General features: G+C 40.2%; 2 protein-coding genes across 3 annotated transcripts in view; one reads left to right on the top strand and one right to left on the bottom strand.

The window, feature by feature from the left end:
• The window catches only part of SHTN1 (shootin 1), a 55,361-nt gene extending 50,581 nt beyond the window's left edge, over nt 1-4,780 (top strand). The window contains exon 17 of one of the 2 annotated variants that reach the window (XM_038140896.1): nt 2,871-4,780. In XM_038140896.1, coding sequence (XP_037996824.1) covers nt 2,871-3,081 — 211 coding nt within the window. In that variant the 3' untranslated portion in view covers nt 3,082-4,780. The remainder of the gene's footprint in view (nt 1-2,870) is intronic. The other variant, XM_038140897.1, reaches the window with a different exon arrangement.
• Nucleotides 4,781-4,915: 135 nt separating this feature from the next.
• On the bottom strand, nt 4,916-23,411 carry ENO4 (enolase 4). Its single transcript, XM_038140899.1, has 14 exons — nt 23,060-23,411; nt 21,621-21,749; nt 20,246-20,436; nt 19,234-19,385; nt 17,441-17,610; nt 17,105-17,236; nt 15,674-15,739; nt 14,988-15,035; nt 12,984-13,151; nt 11,616-11,741; nt 9,181-9,376; nt 8,155-8,222; nt 7,497-7,614; nt 4,916-5,537 (listed from the first exon to the last, which is right to left on the bottom strand). The coding sequence occupies exons 1-14, from the start codon at nt 23,192-23,194 to the stop codon at nt 5,449-5,451; spliced, it is 1,788 nt and encodes a 595-aa protein (XP_037996827.1). The 5' UTR covers nt 23,195-23,411; the 3' UTR covers nt 4,916-5,448.
• Nucleotides 23,412-23,551: the final 140 nt, after the last annotated feature.

The raw sequence follows: 23,551 nt of genomic DNA, 5'->3' as shown, positions 1-23,551 counted from the left end.
GCATGGAACATTGCATATCCCATAGACTTAATCTCAAATGCATTTCTCATCTAAATCCGTATTTTACAGGACAGATTTGATGTGTTCAGTCATACAAAAATACATGCAGACTTGTGAGCAACTGTGTGTGAATGAGTACAATAGAACTAGGGTCTCAGTTTCTGGTTTAAATATATAGCTGGACAAACAAGAAGAATATTGATAAGAGCATTGACCATCTCAATGAGGGAAGAGCTATGCAACTAAATTGTGCTCAGAACTAAATGCAAATACCTTGGCTGGACAAAATTGAGATTTTCAGAACTGTGGCAAACTCTTGTCTTTGCTCATTGCTTTTCCCAGCTTTGTTTGTACGAGTAGATGCTGTTTTTTGAAAAGGAGAACCAAAAAATATGTTCATTCTTCCCACCGAAACATTCTGCTCTTGGCAAACTATTGAAAGTAAGCTGTGAATAACTGATAAATAGGGTTAATAATTCTTAACAGTGCCTCAGCTGTAACAGCAGCATTGTCAGGCGGGTGCTGCACCAGTGTGAAGGATTTGAAGAAGGCAATACTGGTACAACAAAGTCGGATAGTAATTCATATTTTTATGCTGCAAACACTGATTTAATCACCGGTTTTCTCCATTAAACTACTTTATATCGACATCTTTCATTTTTCTGTCCTTTGGAGGTGGTAAATATGATTGCCATTTTATCCATTTTTGTTACAAATAAAACAGACTTCAGAGCGTTTGGCTGTGCATCAGTTGTTGGAATGCTGCCATACACTAATGCAGACTCCCCACTGTGAGCCCAGTGAAGAATTATACTTTGATTCACCAGATTGTATTAAATAGTCCAGCTGTTGGGATTTGAAAGATAGTTACCTCCAAAGTGAAATAAAAATGAACTTGGCATTTATGGCTTTGACCATTTTTATAGTGTTGGGCAATCAGCTTTTCAAAAGTAGCACTTTTTAAAATAACCCTCTTCTGGTTACACCGCTTTAAAAAGTTTAATTTGCTGTAACATTCAAAATACCCCACCTTGTATTTTTCTGGAATGATTGACAACTTTTGCATAAAATAAGCATTATGTTCCTTTTGAAATCACTAGCTTCTGATGATAATCAAATGAGTCTGAAACTGTATCTATTAGTGCCAATTTCTGCATTAATTAACTTATACCAAAATTCTAATGTTAGAGACAATTCTTGTAATTAAAGCTTGAACATGGAATTTCATTTGTTCTATCCAGCGCTGCAGCAGCAAGCCGAGTAAATTCTTTCTGAAATGGAAAGTGCAGCAACTGTTGTTTCTGTGATTATTTTTTGGTTTTAACCCATTCATTTACTCTCTCCCCATCAGGTGGGAGCTGGTGCAGTCCCCACCCAATGTTCTAATTGTTGAGTGGGGTGACCTCTTTCCTCTTTGTCATTTTCTTTAGGACAAAGACTGTCACAATAAAGGGCAGTTCATGGCAGACGGACCCTGCATCTGAATTTCTTTCTCTGGCCTCCAGTTGATTCTACCTTTTCCTCTCAAGGGTGTTACCTTACCAGAATGGAAGACTGTTCCTTAAAAATAAACACGAAAATTTAAAGGAAAGAAAGGAAAAGTGGGGAGGAAAAAGGACAAGCCAACAGTGCATGTAGGACCTTCCAGTTTGAGGGATTTCAGCACTTGCCCAGTTTGGGCTCTGTGGGTGTGGATGGTGCCTCCATAGTGGCCCGTAAGGCCGAGCCTAAGGGGCTCAGGCACTGGGGAGCTCGGCTCTGGAAGGCTCAGGCTCTGGGGGCTCAGGCTGTGGGGGCTCTGGTTCTGGGTGACTCAGGCTCTGGGGGATCAGAATCTGGAGGGTTCAGGCTCTGGACGGCTCAGGCTCTGGACGGCTCAGGCTCTGGGGGCTCAGGCTCTGGAAGACTCAGGCTCTGGAGGCTCAAGCTCTGGAAGGCTCAGGCTCTGGGGGATCAGGCTCTGGAAGGCTCAGGCTCTGGGGGATCAGGCTCTGGAAGGCTCAGGCTCTGGGGGATCAGGCTCTGGAAGGCTCAGGCTCTAGGGACTCAGGCTCTGGGGGACTCAGGCTCTGGAATGCAGGGTGCAGGAAGCACAGCCTGTGCTCTCAGGCTCTCTGTCTGCCCACCCAGCAGGGTTAAGGTGGCAGTGGGAACACCCCAGTCTGCCACTTGTTCAGGTGGAGCATTCCCAGTGCTTGCCATGTTCTCTGCTGGTGCATTCCAGCTAATCTAAGGATTTGCCTGCATGTTTTCAACACCAGTGCGAAGCTTCTGAATACACACAAGTGCTTTTAGTGTTTAAAGGCTGATGCCAGCTTTGACAAATAACCCAGGAGTCTCTGACCTTTCCTTCCTCCCTGCTCAGAGGCTTTTTATCCCCACGAATCCCTGCACTGCAAACACTGGTGGTGTAACCCCGTTTCTGCAGCACAGAGCGTGGGTCAAACGCCCTTGACAGTTCAGCAAACCAGTAGGTGAATTTCCAGAAATCATCAGTGCTTGCTCCCAGTGAGACCAGCAGCAGCCGAGGGAGCACCTGGTTACTCTGTGCCTCAGTCATGCAGCGCAGCCCCCAGGCAGGTGGCTGTGGGATAGAGGTGTGGAGAAGCCATTTTTCAGTGCCTTGCGAGTTCGTTTTTCATCTTCCATGCCTGGTTTAACAAATGATCCAGAAGGGGGAATGTGACTGTTGCATTTTGTGCACTGCTATCTGTACATAACAGCTGTTAAATCCATAAATCTATTTATTAGCTTAGCAGACCTGTCTTGGTTGTGTGTGCTACTAACAGAAATGCTTTTCTGTGGTTTTTATGCTTTTCTGCTTATGTGAACTGTCATTTGTATTTATATATTTATTCTTTTTCTTCTAGATCAACTAGTCACACAGAACTGACAAGAAAAGCTTCTAGCAGTGAAAAAGAGACAGAATCCGTGGTAGTTTTAGATCCTGTGTCCACCAGTGGGGATCAAATGTCTGAAAATGCCCTGAACCAGAACAAAGTGAAAGAGGAAAAAAGCAAGCCACTGCATAAAGAAACTAACGTTGGGAAAATAAAAGAAACAGATAGTTCTAGCTGTTAATTGTTACTCTGCAAGGCTGTACCTTTTGGGAATCATTATCTGGACATGTGAATTGCTTAGGTGTGTTACTAGGGGCCACGGTCTGTACTCCAGACAGAAATAATACAGATTGGAATGGTCTTTTGTATGCAGCTTTTGTTACATGCACTGAAGTGTTAAATAACTGTGTGTCACTCAAAATCCCTTTCCCATTTTAATTTTGCAGGTATGGTTATTAATTTCTTAGATTGTGTCAGTTACCTTTAAAAATGGATTTGAAGAGGCTTTTTTAACTCTTCTTTTATTGAGAAGATGCCTTGTTGAAGGTCTGTTCCAAAGCTTGCCAGAAGCCCCTTGCATTCCTCTTGAGCTGGACAGGTTTGGGTTAGGCCCTGTAAGTGATTACACCCTCATCAGCTTCAGTATGGGGGTGTTACTAATTATTAATAAAAATGTGTTTAGACACGTTTCTCTAAAAATGTTTTGATACCCACTTAAACCAATATCTTGTTGGTCTCCTGCCTGCTGTCCCCACACAGGGAGGAAATGAAAAGCACAAGCACAACCCTTCTGTTTCAGATTGCCAGGGGACAGAGACTGAAATGCAGAGGCAGTGCAGCATCTCATTGTAGTACCAAGATTTTTGGCAGCAATAGCCCCAGTCAGGGGTTTGTGGGCTGGGACTGGAGCTCTCATTTGGGTTAAAAGCTTTGCAAAGAAAGACTTGCTCCTGAGTTTTATTTTAATGTTACACAGCAGCTCTTGGAACTGCTGCAGCCGGAGTCTGTTTTTACTGCTGCACAAAAATAACTTGCCTTAGGCTCCAGTGGGTATGGGCTGCATTTGGGATTCAGTCTAGGACTGAAAGTTATTGGGAATCATCAACATTCTGAAAGCTCACAGTGCTCACAAATGAGCCCTTGCTTTGAACCTGGCACACACTGGTGGCATTAATTTCTTTATTAGGTGACACTTCAGGTGTCTGGATTTGATAACACAAATCCCAGTTTCCCTCAGCCCTTATTTCCTATGACAAGGGTGAGATAGGAACATCATTGATTTGCTCCACTGCCAATTCACATTCCATTGCAGTCTCTTTAAATTCAGCACAGTATCTCATTCTTTTATAATGAACAAATGGAATCAGGGATTTACCTAAAGATTGGTGTAACTGAAATTGGGTGGGCACGTACTTGAATGCACTTGGATTCTTTTTTATTTAATTATTTGAAACAGTGATAGTATTGAAGGATGAATGTTCTGAGTTTGTTGGTTTGGCTCTGCATGCAACTGTCTGGTGCTTTTCCTAAAAATAAAATGATAGTAATGAGTGTGGTGGTTTCACATCTATTTTGGTGGTTTTTGCATGTTTGCTACGAAAATCTTGGACTTGATCTAATGACTGAATTACATACAGTTCATAAACTTGTGGAAATTTGTCTCTCACTGTTATTTTCATTTCTTGGGGACAGTTGGTTCTGGTTGTTAATTTTTTACTTAGTTGTCTGTTACACTGAACTTAAAATGCAAAATTTCATATATGTATTTGTTTCTCAAATTATTGCTGCTGTATTATATGTTCAGATTTTCAAATTATGCAAAACCCAGAAGTTTTTCAAGAAGCATTTCTTTTACTTAAACTGTTTTGTTACCTAGAACATAAATTATTTCTTTAACTTTTCATTGTTGCTTATTAAAAAGACTCCTGACAAGTTTCCCAGACCCTGTGGAATTGACTTGTTACTCGCAGCTGCCAACTGGAGCAGGCTTCCTACTGATGCCAGTCACAGCTCTCTGCCCAGCATTTGGGGTTTGCACTTGTCTTGAGGGCAACAAGTGGAGCAAAATCTCATTTGCAGGCTGGATCTCAGAGCAGCACTGAAGGGGTGGGGAGGATGGAGCAGCATAACACTCAAGGCCTTTGGTTTTTTTTGTAAAATGTGGGGTTCTGTTTATGTTTGGGTTTTTTTTTTTACTGTTTGTCAACAGCTTGCTGTTTGTATGGAGGGAGATTCTGATTTTCTCAAAACAAACATTTAGTTTTGGACTTAACACAGCAGTATTTGTTTTGTTAATTTGTAAATGCAGCACAGAATTTTGTGGTATTTTCAGACTATAGTCACTGCTCAGTTAATTTGGTTTCAACTGAAGGCAATGGTCCCTGGGAAAAGAGAAGCCAGTATTTGAAATCTTTTGGAGATATCTGGCTGAACTGCTTGAAAACAAATGGATTTAGGAATAGTTAATATACGAGTTTCTTAGTAAAATGTTTTTTCTTAGAAATTTATCCCAAAGTTAATGTTGACAGCTTAGGTTAGTGTGCTGTTTTCTGGGAGCTGAGCAGGCAGGCTGTGAATCTGCAGGGCTGACTGAGAGCTGTGAAGGCAACTAATCCTGTTCTGGGGCAGGAAGCACATCAGGAAGTTGTCCTGGCTGAGATTCTTCAGCAAAATCAACAAATTCAAGTTTTGCTTTACCTGAAATAGAAGAAAAAAGAACAGCTCATGTTTGCTGTAATGGGTTTGTTGTAATGTTCTCTGGTGCACACAGATGTTTTGAAAACGCCACATGATGCTTACAAGACTGGACACACCTTTAAAAGCCTGGTCTTTCTTTAGAAAGGAAGAACACTTGGATTACAGGACCAGGACATGATGCACTGCAGCCTGAGCTGGGATATTTACTGCATTCCTTACTTCACTGACCATCTCACCTTGCTGCCTTCTGTCTTCCCCCTGCACTGGTGCTCTTGGCAGGTTCCCACCAGCTGACTGCTCATAAGCCCCTGTCCCAGTGCTGATGCCATAACTGGCAGTTCACTGTTACTGCCACCAACAGCTCCCTGGTTTTTCCCAGCCCTGTCCTCAGCAGCAGCAGCTCCTGCTCTGCCCCACACACGGTGCCCAGCCCCGTGTCCCTGCCCGGAGCGGCAGTGCCAGGGCGGGGAGGCTGCCGTGGCCCGGCCGGGGCAGCAGGTCCCGGAGCTGTGGTGGCACAGCAGCCCCGGGCTGCTCTGAGCACCCCAGCAGAGGGGCCAGGCAATGGCAGAGCCGGGTTCCACGCTCCTGAGCCCGGAGCAGGCTCCTCACTCACTCGGGGGACTCCCGATGGCCCGGGGTCACCTCGCAGCCATGAGCCACTTGGAGTGCCCTGCTCGGGCTCTCCCGGGTATTCCCGGCCCCAGCCCAGCAAATGAGGAGCTTGGTATGCAGCTCAGACCCGCTCCACCCTGCCCTGCTGGTGATTTAGCTCCTGGATCTTAATTCTGCCAAGTGATTACCGGTGTCGGGGATTGCTGCTGTTTCATTTCATTTCATCAGATATAGGTCTAAATATTTGTCAGACTCGAGAGCCTTTGCTTAGACTATACCGTTCGAGGAGGCAATATATTAATACTGCTGAGGCAGTTAAAATTCATAGTTCTATAATTATCTATCTTATTTTTGAAAAGTGCGTTCTGTGAAATTATTAGCAAAAAAAAATAATTCTACGTTTCTGGTTTTTTTTACAATGGTTATTTATGAGCAAGGGGGAGCTTTCCAAAAGCTCAACATATTTTCAATTAAAAATTTTCAACTAAAAACTTTGCTCTATAGCGTGCATGTAAAGTGCTGCTACCCTATGTGTAGAACACTGGAAATTATTACAAGCAAGAGGGTAAAATGACAATTCTGCTTCGTGTTTCCTTGTCTTAAGCATAATACAATTCCTGCAAACCCCTTCCTTCCTTTCTTCCTCTGCTTGTCTCTCTGCCTCCCCTTTAGACTGCGTGTCCTTATTCTGGCTTGATTGATACCTGAGCAAGTGAGAAGTAGCTCTAATGAACTGTTAAGCATTTAACGGTGCCTTGGTACAGAGTAAAAAGAAGATGCAGATCCTGAAACAGGCAGGCAGATGCATACAAGTGGCTAAGGCTGAATGTGCATCGTCAACTTGGGGTTTTCTTGGGTTTTATTTGAGGCTCTTGGGTTTTATTTGTAGCTTTCCAAACACATTTTGCTGGAAATGTAACATACAAAAGAGGGCTGTGAAATGAAGTTTTGTTAGCAATATATGTTTCGGGCCTCGAGGGAGGTGGGGTATTTGGCCTAAAATTCCATTTTGGCAGCTTTTCCACACATTATATGCACGTTTTTTTGTTCTGTTCCTTTTGCACCGTGGGCTTCAAGACTCCAACCAATTAATTCTGGAAAAAAAAAAGCTTAATGTAGGCTACTCCTCAAGAAGGGGTCTATTTTAACATTCAGTAAACAGATAATCCATTAGGACAACAATATACATTGTGGCAAGTGCTATCCTAGGCTTTTTTTGTCAGCCCTTATTTATAGCCTTTTGATTCCGCTTCCCTCCTGGGGTGCAGTTTCAATCATTCTCCCTCCAATCTTTGTGCCCGTATTCATGGCAGGCTGAAAACAAAGTAAGAAAGAAGCTCGTACGCAGCGCTCCATTCGCGGCCAGTTCCTCCTCTATAGCCAGCAGCCGGTTGTATTTGGCCACCCTTTCTCCGCGGGAGAGACCTCCCAGCTTGAGGAACCTGGCACCCAGGCCCACAGCCTGCAACGAGAGAGGGCCCGTGGTAAAACTCCTCACTTGGCCAAGTGAAGCCGTTCCCAAAAATTGAACACGCTCTCCTAAGTCTAATTCAACACCCTCGTGTCCCCGCGGAGAAAAACGGGGAAATAAAACCGCTCCGTGAAAGATCTGCCAGATGCAAACAGTAATTTTCGCTGGCATATGAAGTGAAATTTTATGTGCAAAAGATTAAATATAGTAGTGTTAAGGATATTTGCTTAAAATGTTGTTAGCACGCCGGAATGTTGTGAGTAGCTCACGGTTTTTTATAAACTAATGCAAGCAAATGGATCATAAACACTTTTGAATATACTCCCTGCTTTGGCAAATTTCCTGTGTGCTCTCTTCAAACTCAAAAGAATAACCACTCTCTCTGGGAAAAAAAACCAACCCCCTAGAAAAAGCCCATTTTGTAAAATGTTGTTTCTTTCTCAAGCACAAAAAGGCTTTCTCCTTAAAAAATAGTACATGTTAAAAGCAGTATTTTTGCAATTCTGCAATTGAACGGCTTTCAATACTCACCAGATCCACGAGGCTCTCATCTGAGGATTCTCTGTCTGGACTTCCTAATATGGAAATATGTCTTTGACCTGTATATAACAGGAGGGAACACCTTCATTAGAGTATATTTTATATATTTGACACAGAAATTGTTTGGACTTCTTTTTTTACCCTTGGGCTATCCAAGCTTAAATACAAACAGGAGTAAACCCCACCTGATAAAAATGTAAACTGTATTGCTATATTTGCTGTTTGCTACATTAGCATTCTGTTTTATTTTCAGATGGATAAGGGAACATCTAACATCCTGTCCTGGTCTCTGCCTCTCACTGATCTGTCTGATCAGGCTGTGCTGTTTTTAAATGTGTTCCTCACTATAGTAATTATTTTTCTTCTATTCAAAAAAGAATTTACCATCCTAACTGAATGGAATCTTTTCGTTGCCATTTACTCACTTAGGTACAGCAGTTCTGGGTGTTTTTAAGGAACAAGAAAAAAACTATATTAAGTAAATATTAAATATTAAGCGATATTAAATTTGTCCACTATTCCTCAGGTATAAAAATGAATAAAGAAAATCTGATATAAAGAGAAATCTTACACATGAAGCTGCACAGGTTCTTCATACTTACCACAAAGGCTCAATAATATGTAGTCAAAAATCTATCTAAATGCAATTTTAAACAGTTTGCACTTGTCTGAATTTTTAAATTATTAATGCTAAAATTATTCAAAATTGAGATGAGCTGATCACATCTCTCTCATTTTCTTTAATTCTGATATCTAACTGCATGACACTTAGCTGCAGTGTCAAAGGGCACTCACTCTCAAAACATTCACAGTGTATTAACTGACAACAGCTGAAGCCTTGACTGCTATTTTAAGCCCCTTGACAGGGATTTTTGAATCAAAACTCGAATTTCAGTTTCTTCTGACAAGTGCCTCCTAAATTAGCATTTATTTAATTAGCATAATTAAATGAAAACATGTAATATTTACAGGTGTGGCTTGTAGGGTTTGGTTTCAGCCTTTTTTCCCTCTACTCACCATCCAGAATTCCAGTCAGTTCTATGAGGTCTGACACCTTGGTTTGGTTAATGTATTTGAGGACAACACCACTGCACATCGCTATGTTTATGTTTTGGTCAGTTTTGAGTTTGGAAATGTGCGTGGCAGCATCTTCAGCAATCAGGAAGCATTTGGAACCAAGGGCACGACAGATGCTACTCCACTGTTCTCTGTCCTGCACAAAAAAAATTGAGCAAACATCTGGAGTTTAAAAAGCTAAACTGAATGGAAACTCTAATTAAGGAGGTAAAAGTTAAATAATAATCTGGGTTTAATCCTAAATATGCCCTTCATATAAACATACTACATTTCATATTGTATTTTAAATCTGTCTGCCTAAAAACATACCACTTGGATTTTCCTTGGGTTTTAAGGTTTTGCTAGAAAACATAAATTTTAATCTGAAATTAATCAACACTATTTGCACAAAATATAGTTAAATATTTAAATGAAATTAAGTGTAGGGGTATGCCATTTTAATTTCCCTACTGAAATTTATTTCATTTTGATGGAACATAAAATATTTTTTTTATATTTTTATTCAAATGACTCATTTTTGTGTTATATTTCAGGTTAATATTTCAAGTGTCATGATTGCTTGAAGATAAAATAATGAACAGGAGACAGACTCAATGGCAGGACCCATAGGGAACAGAATACAATGCTCTCTTTTCTAGCAACGCTCCATTTTTCAGGGTCTTTGTTTCTATTTTTTAATGCATTGTCCACATGCTACATGATCCTGGCTAAATAAAGGACAAGGATATGTAAAGAATTTGAAAGAAGAAATTTACGAATTAATTTGCTTGCTTTGTATCCACAGAATGCAAAGTTCTCACATTAAAAATATCTCTACTTCACAATTCTGCCATTCTTGGTCTGGTGGATCAGTTTTTTGTACTTAAGGACTTGCAGTCAACATCAGGTGCCAGTCTTGTATGGATTTCAAGCCTGTGCATAAGAGAAACTGAAGTTTTTGACACCTGAACAAATGTTTAAATTTTAACACCAAAGCGGTCTGGCAACGAATTATTGAATTGGTACCAGAACTAATGCTCAAGGATCCAATTATCAGGAGCAAAGATGTGGCATGGGTAAACCTTGGAGATTTGGGAGGAGAAGGAGGAGGAGGAGGAGGAGGAGGAGGAGGAGAGGCATTTCCCTTAACTCTGTACTCTATTCCCAACTGCCCTTCACTGTGTGCTGTAATTCTCCTGCTGATTCTCATCTTGCACACATTTTCCTTCATAAGAATTCTCAAGGAAGTTTGCAGCCCTGGCAGGAGTGGGGAATGACCTGGTGTTTTAGAACATGGTAATTCAGGGAGTCAGACTGAAACAACACAGGGAGAGAAGGCTAACCAGAGTGAGGTAATACTAAACACAGTTATTCAAAAAATGAACTTTTAAAGTTCCAGTTAAGGACAAAATCAGATGGATTTTGCAGCTCATCAGTTTTGGAATTACTGATTCAGGCACTGGGCAGATTCACAGAGCCAACATCACTTTGCTTGTCCCTTCAATCACAGTCTTTGTGTTTTGTTCATGAAAATGAACTTGCTGTAATTATTTTTAAGAAGATAAAATGAAATTTGACACCAAGAGCAAATTTTGTATTAAGCTGTGCAACTGCAGGATCTCAGTCTACAATTGCAGGTTCTGCAGCAATTTTTTATTATTTTTTTAACACATGGAAATTTAACCTCATGTATAAATGTGAATATTTAAAGTTATACAATCTCTTTTATCCATCTATAGCTTCATAACATGCTTAATATTTTTCTGCTTTATTGTTGTAGTTGATTGGCCACACTAATTGACTCCTCTAACTTTGATCACAGAGGTGTCTTACTCGCACTTGAAAAATTCTTCCCAGCAATGCTGCCAGTGACAGGACTTTGGCTATAAATATCCATCACAAAGAACTGCAGCAATAACATATTCTGGTGATTTTTTGGCTGAATATACAACAGTGTTCAAATGTTTGCTTCTCCAGCCTAATATAACACTGCATTACACATCAATTTTTGTAATACACTTGAATTTTACAATTTCGCCTTATAATTTGAATAGTGTACATAAAGAGGAAAATGTAATCAAAATAACAGTGGTTTAGCAAGTAGAATCAGATTTAAAAAAGCAAATTCTTGTAATTCTTTACGGTATGTGTACTGACTGTATTCTGTCAGGATTTTCCATCAGAAATGATGTAAAAAGTACTGAAAAAATTGGATGTTGCCAATAAAATATATTCAAAGAAATAGTTAGATGCATTTTCTAGTGATGTTTTTGTGCTTAAAAACTTGAAAATCAGAAGCTTTGTATTTTACATGTTTTGTAAAAATGAGAAAAGGTCAGTGATATGCCACTGAACAGTACCACCAGTTTTTAAAGGACTGCACTGTGATATCTTACCTCTTTTCTTAAGGGATCTATTAATGCAATAATAAAAGGAAAGTTATTAATCATTTCCACATACATGGCAACCATTTCATCAGGACTTTTGAACGTTCCAGTGAGTATTTCATATTTTCCTTTCTCCTGGAAAGCAAAGTAAAAAGCATGAAAGATAAGGACAGCAGGACCCTGAAAAGCAGAGTGCACCCATCTCTAAAGGCAGGGGCTGTGTGTGCTTCAGTCAGGAGGCATTCACTCATCTGCCTCACCCTGGGTCTGAGCTGTCAGCACATTGTTACAGAAAACTCTGCCTAAAATGACACCGTGGGTTCCAGTGGGCTCATGCCAAAGGCTCTGAACAATGCCACTGCCACGGGAAGAGAGATCTATTTCTGCATTTTCCAGGCAGCACTGCCAGTTTGACACAATTGCAGCATGAAGTTGGCAATATTTGACATTTTTATTGAATCTTGTGTGAAAAAAATCTCATTTTTCTCTTAAAAAAAAAAAAAAAAAAAAAAAAAAGGTGATTTTTTTTTCTCCTCATTTTCATGAAGAAAATATTACCGGGGCAAGGAGTGCACCCTCAGTGCCCAAAACCAAGATACTGCTTCTTTCCCCTTTCTTTCCCTGCTTATTTCTCCATTAAAAAAAAAAAAAAAAAGAAAAAAAAAAGACTCATTTAAAACCAGTCTCATCACTTGGGGAAGCACAAACTGCAGCCTGGGAGGAATTTTAAGGGCACGCTGTAAAACTGTGCCAGGATATCCACTGCTTTAGTGGCTTTGACAGTTCAATAACAGGAAGTTACAGAATTACTGGTAATTCAATGGTTAATATTTTGCACATTCTGGTATAGGACACAGATATCAGGCAGGAGAGCAACTGCTTTCACAAAAGATATTGGTAATGGAAGCTTTGGCACCACAGAACACCCAAACACACAAAAGCTCATGAGGTACTCAATGGAATTGGAAGTTTCTTTTTCTGCTTAGAGAAAAACCTGATTGATCTTGGAACAAGGGGCAAGAACTGCAAGACATTGTCAGGAGATAGATAGATTTTGTCAATTAAAACATTAAAAAATTGAAATTAAAATATTAATGTTGATGCACAATGAGATGGGCACTAATGTGTACACAAAGATACCATAGTAAAAATACAAGCAAATAGTTTGAAGAAAACAAGAGATGTAGCTTAATATAATGGAAAACCAAGCAGATTCAGCCAGAATTTATAAATGCAGAGATAATTCTTTCTGTTTGCTTGATTGCTACCTTAAAAAATGAGTTAGGAGCTTGTAGGTGAGTCTGCAACATAATAATGTTAACAAACAGCTATGTTTATTTTAAAACTCAAGAAAATCTAAATTGAAAAATAACTTACATAATCCATTAATTCATGAGCAGCACAATTTAATGCTAAGTACATGTCTGTTCCCAGCTGCAGACCTATATTGTTGCAAGCTGTTTGCACTTGGAGTAGCAGTTGTTCTAGACTATCATATCCTGTTGTAAGGCAGCCCAAGTGTGATATTCTTTTTGAGGATGGTGGCTGAAAGCAAAAAAAAAAAAAAAAATCAATTTATTTACACACATATATATTATACATATTTATGAGGTTTTTTTAAATTGTCATTTCAGTCTGCATTTAGTCATCAAATTATAAATTTGTTCTCAGAAATCTCCTTAGCAGCTTTAAGGACAATTCTCTAGGAAAGAGGGATTATCAAGTGCTCATGAGCAGAGAACAAGAGTCCTTGGAAATAATATCTAGTCACAGATCTCAGTCTTGTATGGCTAGCACTGGCTTAAAAAATTACATTAAAGGCACTCTTAACAATCACTGGGTTGCCATAAATGCTCTGGTGCTATGGACCAACTCTGCCACAAAAACATATCCTCCACGTTTAAATAGCTTTTACTCATTAATCCTCAACTACAACATTGATATTAACTCTGGGAAGTGTTCCAGAAACCTCAAGAATGTCCCAAAACTTCCAGAAGGAACAAATTTCATAGAGGGGAAGCACCTCCAGCCCAGCTGCACACACTTGTCTGCCTCAGGGACGGTATTGCTGGACATCAGCCACATTTGCAAGTATTGAGCAAATATTTCATGTATTTCCTTCTGTCATCAGTTTTTCTGTAGTTTTCCAAACACTGATTTTCAACTTTAAATATGGGAAATTTTGGATTATAAAGATGCAGCAACAGACAGCAAAAGATGCTGCAGTCTTCCTGCACTTCAGATGGAAGTTAAATCTGCAGTTTCATGTGGTTTTCAAGATGTCCATATGCTGTGCCTTGTTACATTCTATTAAAAGCATGGTTTATCTGTATATAAACATTTTTCTCTGTCTAGTTTTTACTTCCTTAACCTAAATAAGTTCTTCTTCACTGCCTACTTTGTAATTTTTCCTTCTTTTCCCTTACAAAAACCTTCAAGCTAACAGGATGCCTTTATCAGTTTTAAATTCAGTTCCACTACTGTCTCCTTTAGTTTTCCCCCACTGAATTTTTTTTTTGTCCAGAGAATCTAATGCATTGTTTTCTTGTGTATATCTTACAGAAATATTCTACCTTATGATTGCTGTAGATATTGTAGAACTAGTATGGAAACTACCCACCAGGAAAACACTGGCCAGCATCCTCATGACGATGAGTTTTTTGTTGTTTTAGCAACAATAAAATAGGAAAGCTTTTGTTGATCCTTTCTTTTTTATACTTCACAACAGTAATGACTCTCACCTGATAATATTTAAATAATCTCATAATGAAGAGCAAAACCTGCCTGGCATTTCCATCCCACTATCTGGAAAACTCATCAACAAACTACCAGCTTTGATGGGGTGAAAAAGATCATTTGAGCCATATAAAATAATGTCCTGTGCAATACTGTGAGTGCTGCCCTTTAGCTACTGGTTTGTATCTGCCATTATCTACAACCTCAGACAGGACTGGGCACTGAATGCAGCAGGATAAAGAGGGGAGTTATGTTCCCAGGGTTGGAATCCCTAGGATTCCACAGGGAAATCCACAATCCACAAGTCTTACAGGTAAGAGTTCTATGGCCTACACAATTGAAAGTTCTCTGCTGCTGCTACAGGCCTGCAAAATGCTCATTTGGATAAATGACCAGGATTTCTATATAAGCAAAATTATCAGATCCCAGAAATTTCCCTGTTTCCTCTACTGCCCCTGAAGGGAAGGTATAGTCAGAAGAATTTAAATTATTATGTAAAATATGAGCATTTGGAATATTTCAGTCTTGCCTTGACCTTTCCAAAATGGTGATGTAGATTAATGCTTCCTTTCTTAAGAACATTTTAAGTTCCCTGCTGCTGTTAATACCTTGTTGAAGGCTTAGAGTTAAAATCTCTTTTCTTACCAGAGCTTTTTGTGCTTTTCCTTTCCTACTTTCTGCTCGTGAACCAGGCTGTTGGAGTGAAAGAAGATAGAAATCAATTCCATGGAAAAATGAAAAGAAAAGAAAAAAAATTGACCTAATTTTGGTCAAAAGAGACCAAATATTTCAGTTAGGAAATAGCTTGTTTAATAGTTTTATTTTGCAGTGGTTACTAATTTAAAATGTTTATTTCTATGTGGACATCTGTCCGACCATCATTTGTTTTCAAGACATTCTCACCCAGTCCATCAAAAATCCAGGGGATCTCCAAAATGAGAATCTAGACTCTGTTGGAGAAACACAACATTGCTTTCCAAAAAGCACATGCACACACTGAGACTGATTCACTGCTACAGTAACAATAAAATATGTTCTGTGTGAGAGGTGTAGCAAGGTCAGAATATATTTTGTATATGCCCTTTGATACCGTTCACTCCCTCCCAGTATATTTCTGAAGGTAAACAGAAAGCCTTATGCTTAGAACAATGATTTGTTCTAAATTTTCTGATTTAGTATCACCAAATGGCCAGTGTTTTATTCATCTGTCAGAGAAACACATCCTCTATTCTGTGTCATGAGCCTATAACAGGCTAAGTGTTTAAAAGGACAAGGGTAGTAAAAGATCAAATGAAGTACATCTCACTGTAAGAACACATTTTTTATTGTACCGTTTTGGCTGGAGACTCCACCTTTCTTGTCATCTCTTTCTGAATTTCCTGAACTCTTTCTATGCCCTGAAATTCAACAACAGTAATCTTCAAAAGAAAGTTATATCAATTCATTTTAGCAGCTTAAATCAAAAGAGAGACAACACTCATTCTGAAGTTTTCAAAAAAGCTCAAACCATTACAGACTCCTTAACACAATCTCTCCATCCACAAAATGCAGTCATGTCCAACGATAAAGGGTTAGCAGCAGTGCAATGAGCAGGAATATTTGATTATGGGACGTCAAGGAAAGCACTCTCCTCCCCAAAAGCAGCCCTTCAGATATCTAACAAGTAAAAAATATCTGGGTCTGCATTTATATCTGGGAAGTGGGAAGGTGATAATCCCTGTTCCCAATTGTGACTCTGCCTAAGACTTCCTAAACTCTGACAAGACTGAGTGCATTTACCTTCAGACTACTTCCAAGAAGCAGGAAAAAAACATATCACTTGTCTGGATTTTAAACACTCCAATTAAATGAATTCATTGTTTTTAATGCAAGGCTCTTTTCCCCAGCTGAGCTAGTAAATGGTATTAGTGTGAACTTGGTAAAGGACATTTCAGATTTTCTCAAACTGTGCCAGTAAAGGAATACTGAAGGGGGCAGAAGTCAGTCACAGCTGGCAACAACACAGGACAGACAGCTTCGAGTTCTGCACTGCAGCAAACACCTTCCTCCTCTCCCATGGGCACTGGGAGGCACCCTGGCGCTGAACGGGGCAGAATTAGGGACCTTGTTAACAGCTCTGGGGGACAATCCAGAAAAGTTAAAGGAAAAGCAAAAAGAAAGATAATCGAGCTCAGCTATTTGTTCAGGTCAGCAGCACACAAAGTAGAAATCACAGCCCTAATGGAGGCATCTTGTGCAGATACATTCTTTAATGCAACACATGGCTAACAAAAAGAGAGAGGGCCGATCCCATCTGTCTCACCCATCCTTCTTGCTCTTTGTGTTCCCTTTTAGTGTCACAATTTCATTTTAAAGCAACTCATTCCCAAATATTTCATGCCTTCCTGTGAATTTGTTATGGGTCTTGTTGCTTTTTATGCTATTTCAAATGACTGGTAATATTTATAATATACTCATGCAAGATCTATTATTGTGTAATACAATTCCTTGACATCTTCCTCAATGCACTGATTTTTTCCTCTATACAAACATCCATTTTAACTTAAATCTTCATGGTTCTTTTAAATCATCTTTTTACTTAATTTAATGTTATTAGTGTTAGAATTCTGCACTAATATCTGTTAAAACTTTGGCCTTCTAAGCTAACAAAAAATGAAAAATATAGTTTGTAAGGACTATATTGAAAAGACCTATATACTTATGTACATATGCAGTTATTATGATGTCTACAGAATACATTTATTAAAAAAAGGAAACAGTACCTGCTGGAGTGATAATTCAACTGGTGGTATAAGCATAACTTCTTTGACTAATTTCAGTTTTGTAGGTGAATTTTTTTCACAGTTCAACACAGTAATCATTGGGAGTGGTAGAGTAATTTCTTTAGGTGACTCCTGTAAATGGGAGTGCCAGGTGAAAATAAAAACGTAAAAATCAGAATAATTTCTTATACGTTTTATTTATGGTACAGGGTTCAAACACGGGCAATGGTGTTAAGGGTATATTCTATGAGGCAAATTTAATAGCACTGTCACAACTGGCTGCAATAATTATGATAACTGGGATAAAATAAACCGAATGACCAAAGGCACATGTACCTGGTTGTGCTTCAGCAGTGCAGTGTGTAAGTACAGTGGGACACGGCTGATGGTGGCCCCAGCCTTTGCTATGGCAAGTGATGTTCCCCCGATGGCCAAGCTGCCACACAGCACTGGCTCAGCAGGCTCTGCAGGTGGGAGGGGATTCACTTCCTCTGACACCTTCTTTCCTGCAACACAGAGAGTAGTAGCTAAACATTTTCTTGGTTCTAAATATATGCTTGTGGGTCAGAGTTATGTGAGTAAATATGGTATTGTCATTTCAGTGTGTACTCAATGCACTAAAACCCTATAAATTATTTTTATAAACTTAATTTTGTCAGCTGTTTTACATGGAATGACCTTACAAGTAAGAAGAGTACCTGTCCTCACTCTGGTTTCAAATGCATTTCAGGTCTGTTTCTTTTGGAGAGCTTTCAGCCACATGTATTTTTATTTATCTGTGTTTGAATCCAATAATACTATATCATTTTCAGGTTCCTTTCAAAAGCATGCTTTCAATCTTCTTTATTGTGATCCTTAAATGCTCAGATTTTGCATAAAATGGCAGATTACATTATAGCCTGATTGGGAGTACAAACACTTCATTTCTTCTAGTAATGAATGTGAGAAAATATTCAGGCCTATTACAATTGGAATTCCCAAAGACAAAACAGGTTTTTAAAATATTACACGTTAAGTTTTCATAGGAATTTATTTCCCTTTCGGATACAATAACTTTGTCCAAAATGCTTTAAACCAAGCAATTCCCACTACCATATTTTTTGCCTATAGTGCTTACATGAACACGTAGCGGGAGCACCTGCTGAAGCTGCAATAAGTGATCTGATTCCCAAGAACCACTGCACTGGGGACTGTTTGATATTGGCTCCAAACAGTCAGGCACTGAGTCTAACAATAATACTACAATCAATGGCACAATTAGTGAAAACACATAATAGATGTATCAGCAGAAACAACTCAAATATCAAATACGCCACGATGACATCTGGATGGACCTGACAAGTGCAGAAGTTAAATTTCAGGTCAAGGGTGAACCTACTGTGCACACATCCAACCTATGAAGTGGAAGGTATTTTACTGACAGTATATGATAGTTGCAACTAAACTGATAAGAAATAATAATTTGCCAAAATTTTCTGCCCTTCCAACAAATGACAACAACCCTTTTTTGTCTGAGTTCAATGTATAGATGGAGATAACATATGGTGGTTTTTTTTCTCTGGGTTGTTTGGTTTTGGCTGTATATTCTTACCTTGTTTTTCTAGCCTCACACCATTTTTTCCTTTTTCCTCTAGCAGGATGTTTGCTTACTTCCTTTTACTCTATACTACCCCTCACTCCCATCTCACCCTCTTCATTCTTTCTCTTTTGCTGTTCTCTGTATTTCCTCCTTTTCTCAGTGTTAGAAGGAAACTTTCCTTCCTCTTTCAATTGTTTTCAGCTTCTATCTTAATTCTATTTCCTTTTTACTACTCAGTTCTGTGATCTCCTTTTCTTTCCTTATCATTTTCATTCTTCATTTGCATCCTCCTCCATTCTTATTCCTCACTCTGAAGAATAATAACCTCCTGTCTAAACCAACAGTAAAACAAAGGCAGAAACTGTTCAACCAGTACATGTGAATGATGAGGAAACTGTATTTTCCCCTCCCTCGTTTTACTGCAGAAACTGCTGTGATCAAAAAGGTCAGGAGAGAGTAACCAAACCCTTTGAACATGAGACAGGGTGTCTTTTAGGACCTTTTTCAATATCTGTATTGCAGAAAATATTACAATTAAATAAAGTAAAACCTGGTTTTCGTCCCTTTTTTTGCTTAGGTGTTGCAGCTGAACGGCATGAAGCAGGGGAAGTAGTGACTTTTGCTGCTTCTTCTTCCTCTTTTTTTTCTTTTTCTTGCCTTTCAATTTCCTGTTTTTCTTCTACCTTGTTTGCAAAGTATTCACTGAGGGAGGATGCATAAAAATTACTGGGTCAAAATTTTGTTAAGACAGATGACATATAGGCAGATGTGATCCAGGCTAAAGAACATGCTAGGAGGTAAAGTGCTTGTATGTGAGCTACAGTCATAGATTCCCTGTGGGAAGCTGGAGAAGTCCATAAATTTATTATATCATTCTTTTTTTGGTAGTCATCTGCAGCACTGATTAAACAAAAAAGGACCACATGGGTTGCAAACCTTAGTACAAGCTTTGTAAATGACTCTGGTTTGAAAGGCAGCTCTGAGCAGACAGTCTGAGCATGAAGGATTTATTTCCTTTGCATGGGTAGTAACAGATTCTGTCATAACTTCATGGCATCCATCGGCCTGGCCTAGGTGAAGACAGTAGGTGAGTTGTACACTGGCTGTGTGGCTGCAAACTCAGAGGTGGCTGAATTTCAATTACATGCATGAAGTGAAATCTTCACCCATGGGTCACAGAAAGCCAATTCAGGCAAACTGAGTATGTGAGATACATAAAGTAATGTAAACAATGCATTAAAATCTTATTTAGACTCACTTTCCAACTGAGTCCTTATTCCCTTTATCAAGGTTTTCCCAAATCCACGTGGAAGGCGATGAGGTCTGTTTGCTACACAGCCTGTGTTCAGTGCTGCAGCCCAAAACAGCATGCTTTTTATATCATCATTATGAATGAGGCAATAATCTAGTGAAATCGGTCTGAGACAGACCTTATATCCTAAAAATATTTTCTTAAAAAGTAGAAAACATTGAATATTCTACATGTCTTTCATTACAATATAACTAATGATGACTACTTCAAATATTCAAATGCAATAATTTTCATAACATGCAAGACCTACCCAAGCATCTTATCAGCTTGACACTGGTCAGTAGGGTCCAAGTCCCTTAACATTGTGTTCAGTGATTCACTGACCCATTCCACAGCAGTATGAACAGAGTCATTTCTTTCTTTCTCATCAGCTTCAATTGTTTCGGGTAAAGCATTTTCAGGTATTTGAGAATGAGTAGTCATTACAGTGGAACAAATCCTCTGGGGAAAAAAAAAACCAAAACAACAAAACAATGTAAAAGGGTTAAAACACTATTTAATTTCTCACTTGGAAATGACATTTGAAAGACTAAGAGATATGTCCTTACCAACTCTACAAGTACATATCTCCAAATCTATTTGCTCCACTTGTCTTTTCTCATCCAGCACCTTCTTTTTACGTTCTTATACTTTGGTAATTGCAGACATTATTCAAGCTTTTTGGCCTAAAATTATAACCATAGGCAAAACCCCTCTGAGACATCTGCCTTATGCTATCAGAATGGAATGGAGTTATTTTAAGGACCATACAGTCATTAGGACACCTCTTATTGCAGCTGTTGGTAGCCTGTTGTACCATGATTCATCAGCATCCATGCTTAATGCCACCCCTCATGATCAATTACTTTTGTCTTACTCAGATAATTCAAACCTATCTTTCTGTGCTGATGAACAACAAATGATATCAAGAAAATTCACTTCAAGGAAGACATAATTTACAAATTTCCCACAGTTGCCTGCATTAACAGTATTAACTTCATATCCTGTGAGGATCTATGAGGTTACATGTAATTCAAGAATTAAGTGAACCAGAGTTCAACTGAGGGAAAGTAGAAATAATTACTCCACAATAGCTAGAGCTGCAAAGATGTCGTTTGAATATTTCAGGTTGGGGAAGAGATGAGCCATCAATTCTGCACTGCAGGTGCTAAATGGGTATGTTTGACTTTACTGTCACCCACATCAACCTGTCAGCTCAGTGTAAAAGAAGTGCCTCTATCTATACTGTTTTTCAACTGTACTGTGTTTTTCTGAAAGTGTCACACAAAGAGAAATATAAAGATCTGAAAATTAAAGAAAAAGGTGAAATGAATGTATAAGGCTAGTATAGGTGTAAGGAAAACCTACATGAACTATTAGATGGAAAAAAAAAAATAACATACAGAGATACAGTATCAGGTCCCACTCACTAAATATTGTCTAATTCCTGGAAAATAAAGTTTTCATAGCTGCTGCCACTGTCTTAACTTTTCACTACACCTTTTTTTTCCAAGTTACAACACTCAACTGGGATTTCTGTCTTGTCATAAAGATGGAAAATAAAACATTCCTTGGGATGTGAGAATAGTACCTCTCTCAGATATTGTCCTAGTAAAAGAAATAAAACAAGAAGCAGCAGCTCATACCTTCTCATAGTTTTTAACTGTACAGTATATTTCCACTTCTAATGTTGGCTGACCAAGTCCATCAAGAACTTTTCTTCCAACTAATTTGCATATTACTGGAGCTTTTGAAAATTTAGAAAAGTAGTTAGCCTTAAATGAAAGAGAAAGAACTCAATTAAAAGTCAATTTCCAGGCAAAGAGGCTTTTATTCCATGAAATATTTTAGAATCTAATCCACCACCAAACAAATCCATTATGGGTCTCTTCCAACCCAGCATATTCTATTATTCTATGATTTATATGTTCCAGCAAGCTTTGAGCCCTGTGAGAAAGTGGAAACCATGACTTCTGGTAGGCAGAGTCCTGATTTTTCTTCCAACATGGTCTTTATTGGGCCTGATGAACTATCATAACTCAATACATTTGGGTTTGTGTTCATAGTTAATAAACACTAATGATGGTTTAGAAAAAGGATTGTGTTTTTACCTGAGGTTTCTTCATACTTCCTTACTCGTTTCATTATTTAATCTGGTATCAGAGAGTCGCCAAACCACAAGTTACCAAATGGGAAAAGTATGAAACACTTAGGGCTGTGAAGAAGAGGAACATGGCAGCTACCAAGCAAAGCAAGGAAAGGTGTGACCAGTTCCAGTCCCTTCCACTGATGATGGCAAAACACTTGGAGATGGGAAACAGTGTAAGATGGACTGAAACATTTCCATTCCACAGCCACCCTCCCATCAAAGACCATATCAGAAATATATATTTTTTTTTCTCAAGAGCCGCTCACTATTCTAGTATCAGCAATTCCAGTACCACCAATAATTGAAGTTTTATTATGACTACTGTCAAGAGTATTTTGCCAAGTGGGAACAGATAAAATTGGTCTGACTCTTGACCCTTCCAGTGGGGCCCATTTGCCTTTCACCAGCAGCTGCAGTGTGAACAGCACCCAGTCTCTGGTCGCCGCTGGCCCGGGAGTCATCCCTGCTGAGCAGCAGTTTTGTTAGGAACAAACATTAGTCCATGAGTGGACTACTTTGTTTTTTGTGTCGAGACAAGCAACCAGCAGAGGACAAGAAGCCCGGCCGCTGCGGATACGGAGGGGCACAGCACCCAGCTGCCACGGGCCACAAACACAGAACCATGGCAATGCCTGCCCGGGCCAGGGGACAAACCACTGAGCTGCCGCCACAGAGACGCCGAGCTCCTCGCTGCACGCCCTGCCTGAGGGCAAGAGCCGGGAGGGGGCACGGCAAAGGCAGGCACAGGAAAGGCACGGGCACGGCCAAGGCACGGGCACGGCCAAGGCACGGGCACGGCAAAGGCGGGCACGGCAAAGGCACGGGCACGGCAAAGGCACGGGCACCCTCACGGCCCCTCGGCGCCGCCTCCCGCGGGACGCGGGGCCACGAGAGGCCGCTCCGGCCCCGCTCGGCTGCTTCCCCGCCCCGCGCTACCAGCTCCCCGTAGAGATCCTCGGGGTGCAGCGGGAACAGGGCGTTCAGGGCGTCCTCCATCCGCTCCGGCACCAGGTGCCCTCGGTAATACTCGGCCGCCTCCCGCCGCAGCCGCCGCCGCTCGCTCGCCTCCATCGCGGGGCCGCTGCCGCTGCCGGGCAACGGAGCCAAGCAGCGCCCGCCCCTTCCCCCGCTCCCCGGAGCCCCAGGGCGGGCCGGCGGCGCCTCAGGGCGCTGTGCCCGGCTCCACGTTCCCGAGGCTCTGCTCCCTCAGGGAACACCCCGGGCTGGGGGCACAGCTGGCTCGGTCTGGCCCGCTTCGGTTCCTCGGTGCCGCGTGGTGCTCTCAGAGCCCGGTCACCGCCTTCCGAGTCAGGACGGCCCGACCGAGCGCTCCTCGGTTTTAAAAGCCTCCGAACAGCAAAACTGTAAGATTATGGTCCTGGAATAGGGACAGGTTGTGGTTTGGGAAATATCTGGCGAAGACGACGC

This window comes from Motacilla alba, chromosome 6, assembly GCF_015832195.1.
Source record: "Motacilla alba alba isolate MOTALB_02 chromosome 6, Motacilla_alba_V1.0_pri, whole genome shotgun sequence".
NCBI lineage: Eukaryota > Metazoa > Chordata > Aves > Passeriformes > Motacillidae > Motacilla > Motacilla alba.
Note: the sequence above shows the minus strand (reverse complement) of the source record. Positions and strands in the feature narration are given on the sequence as shown.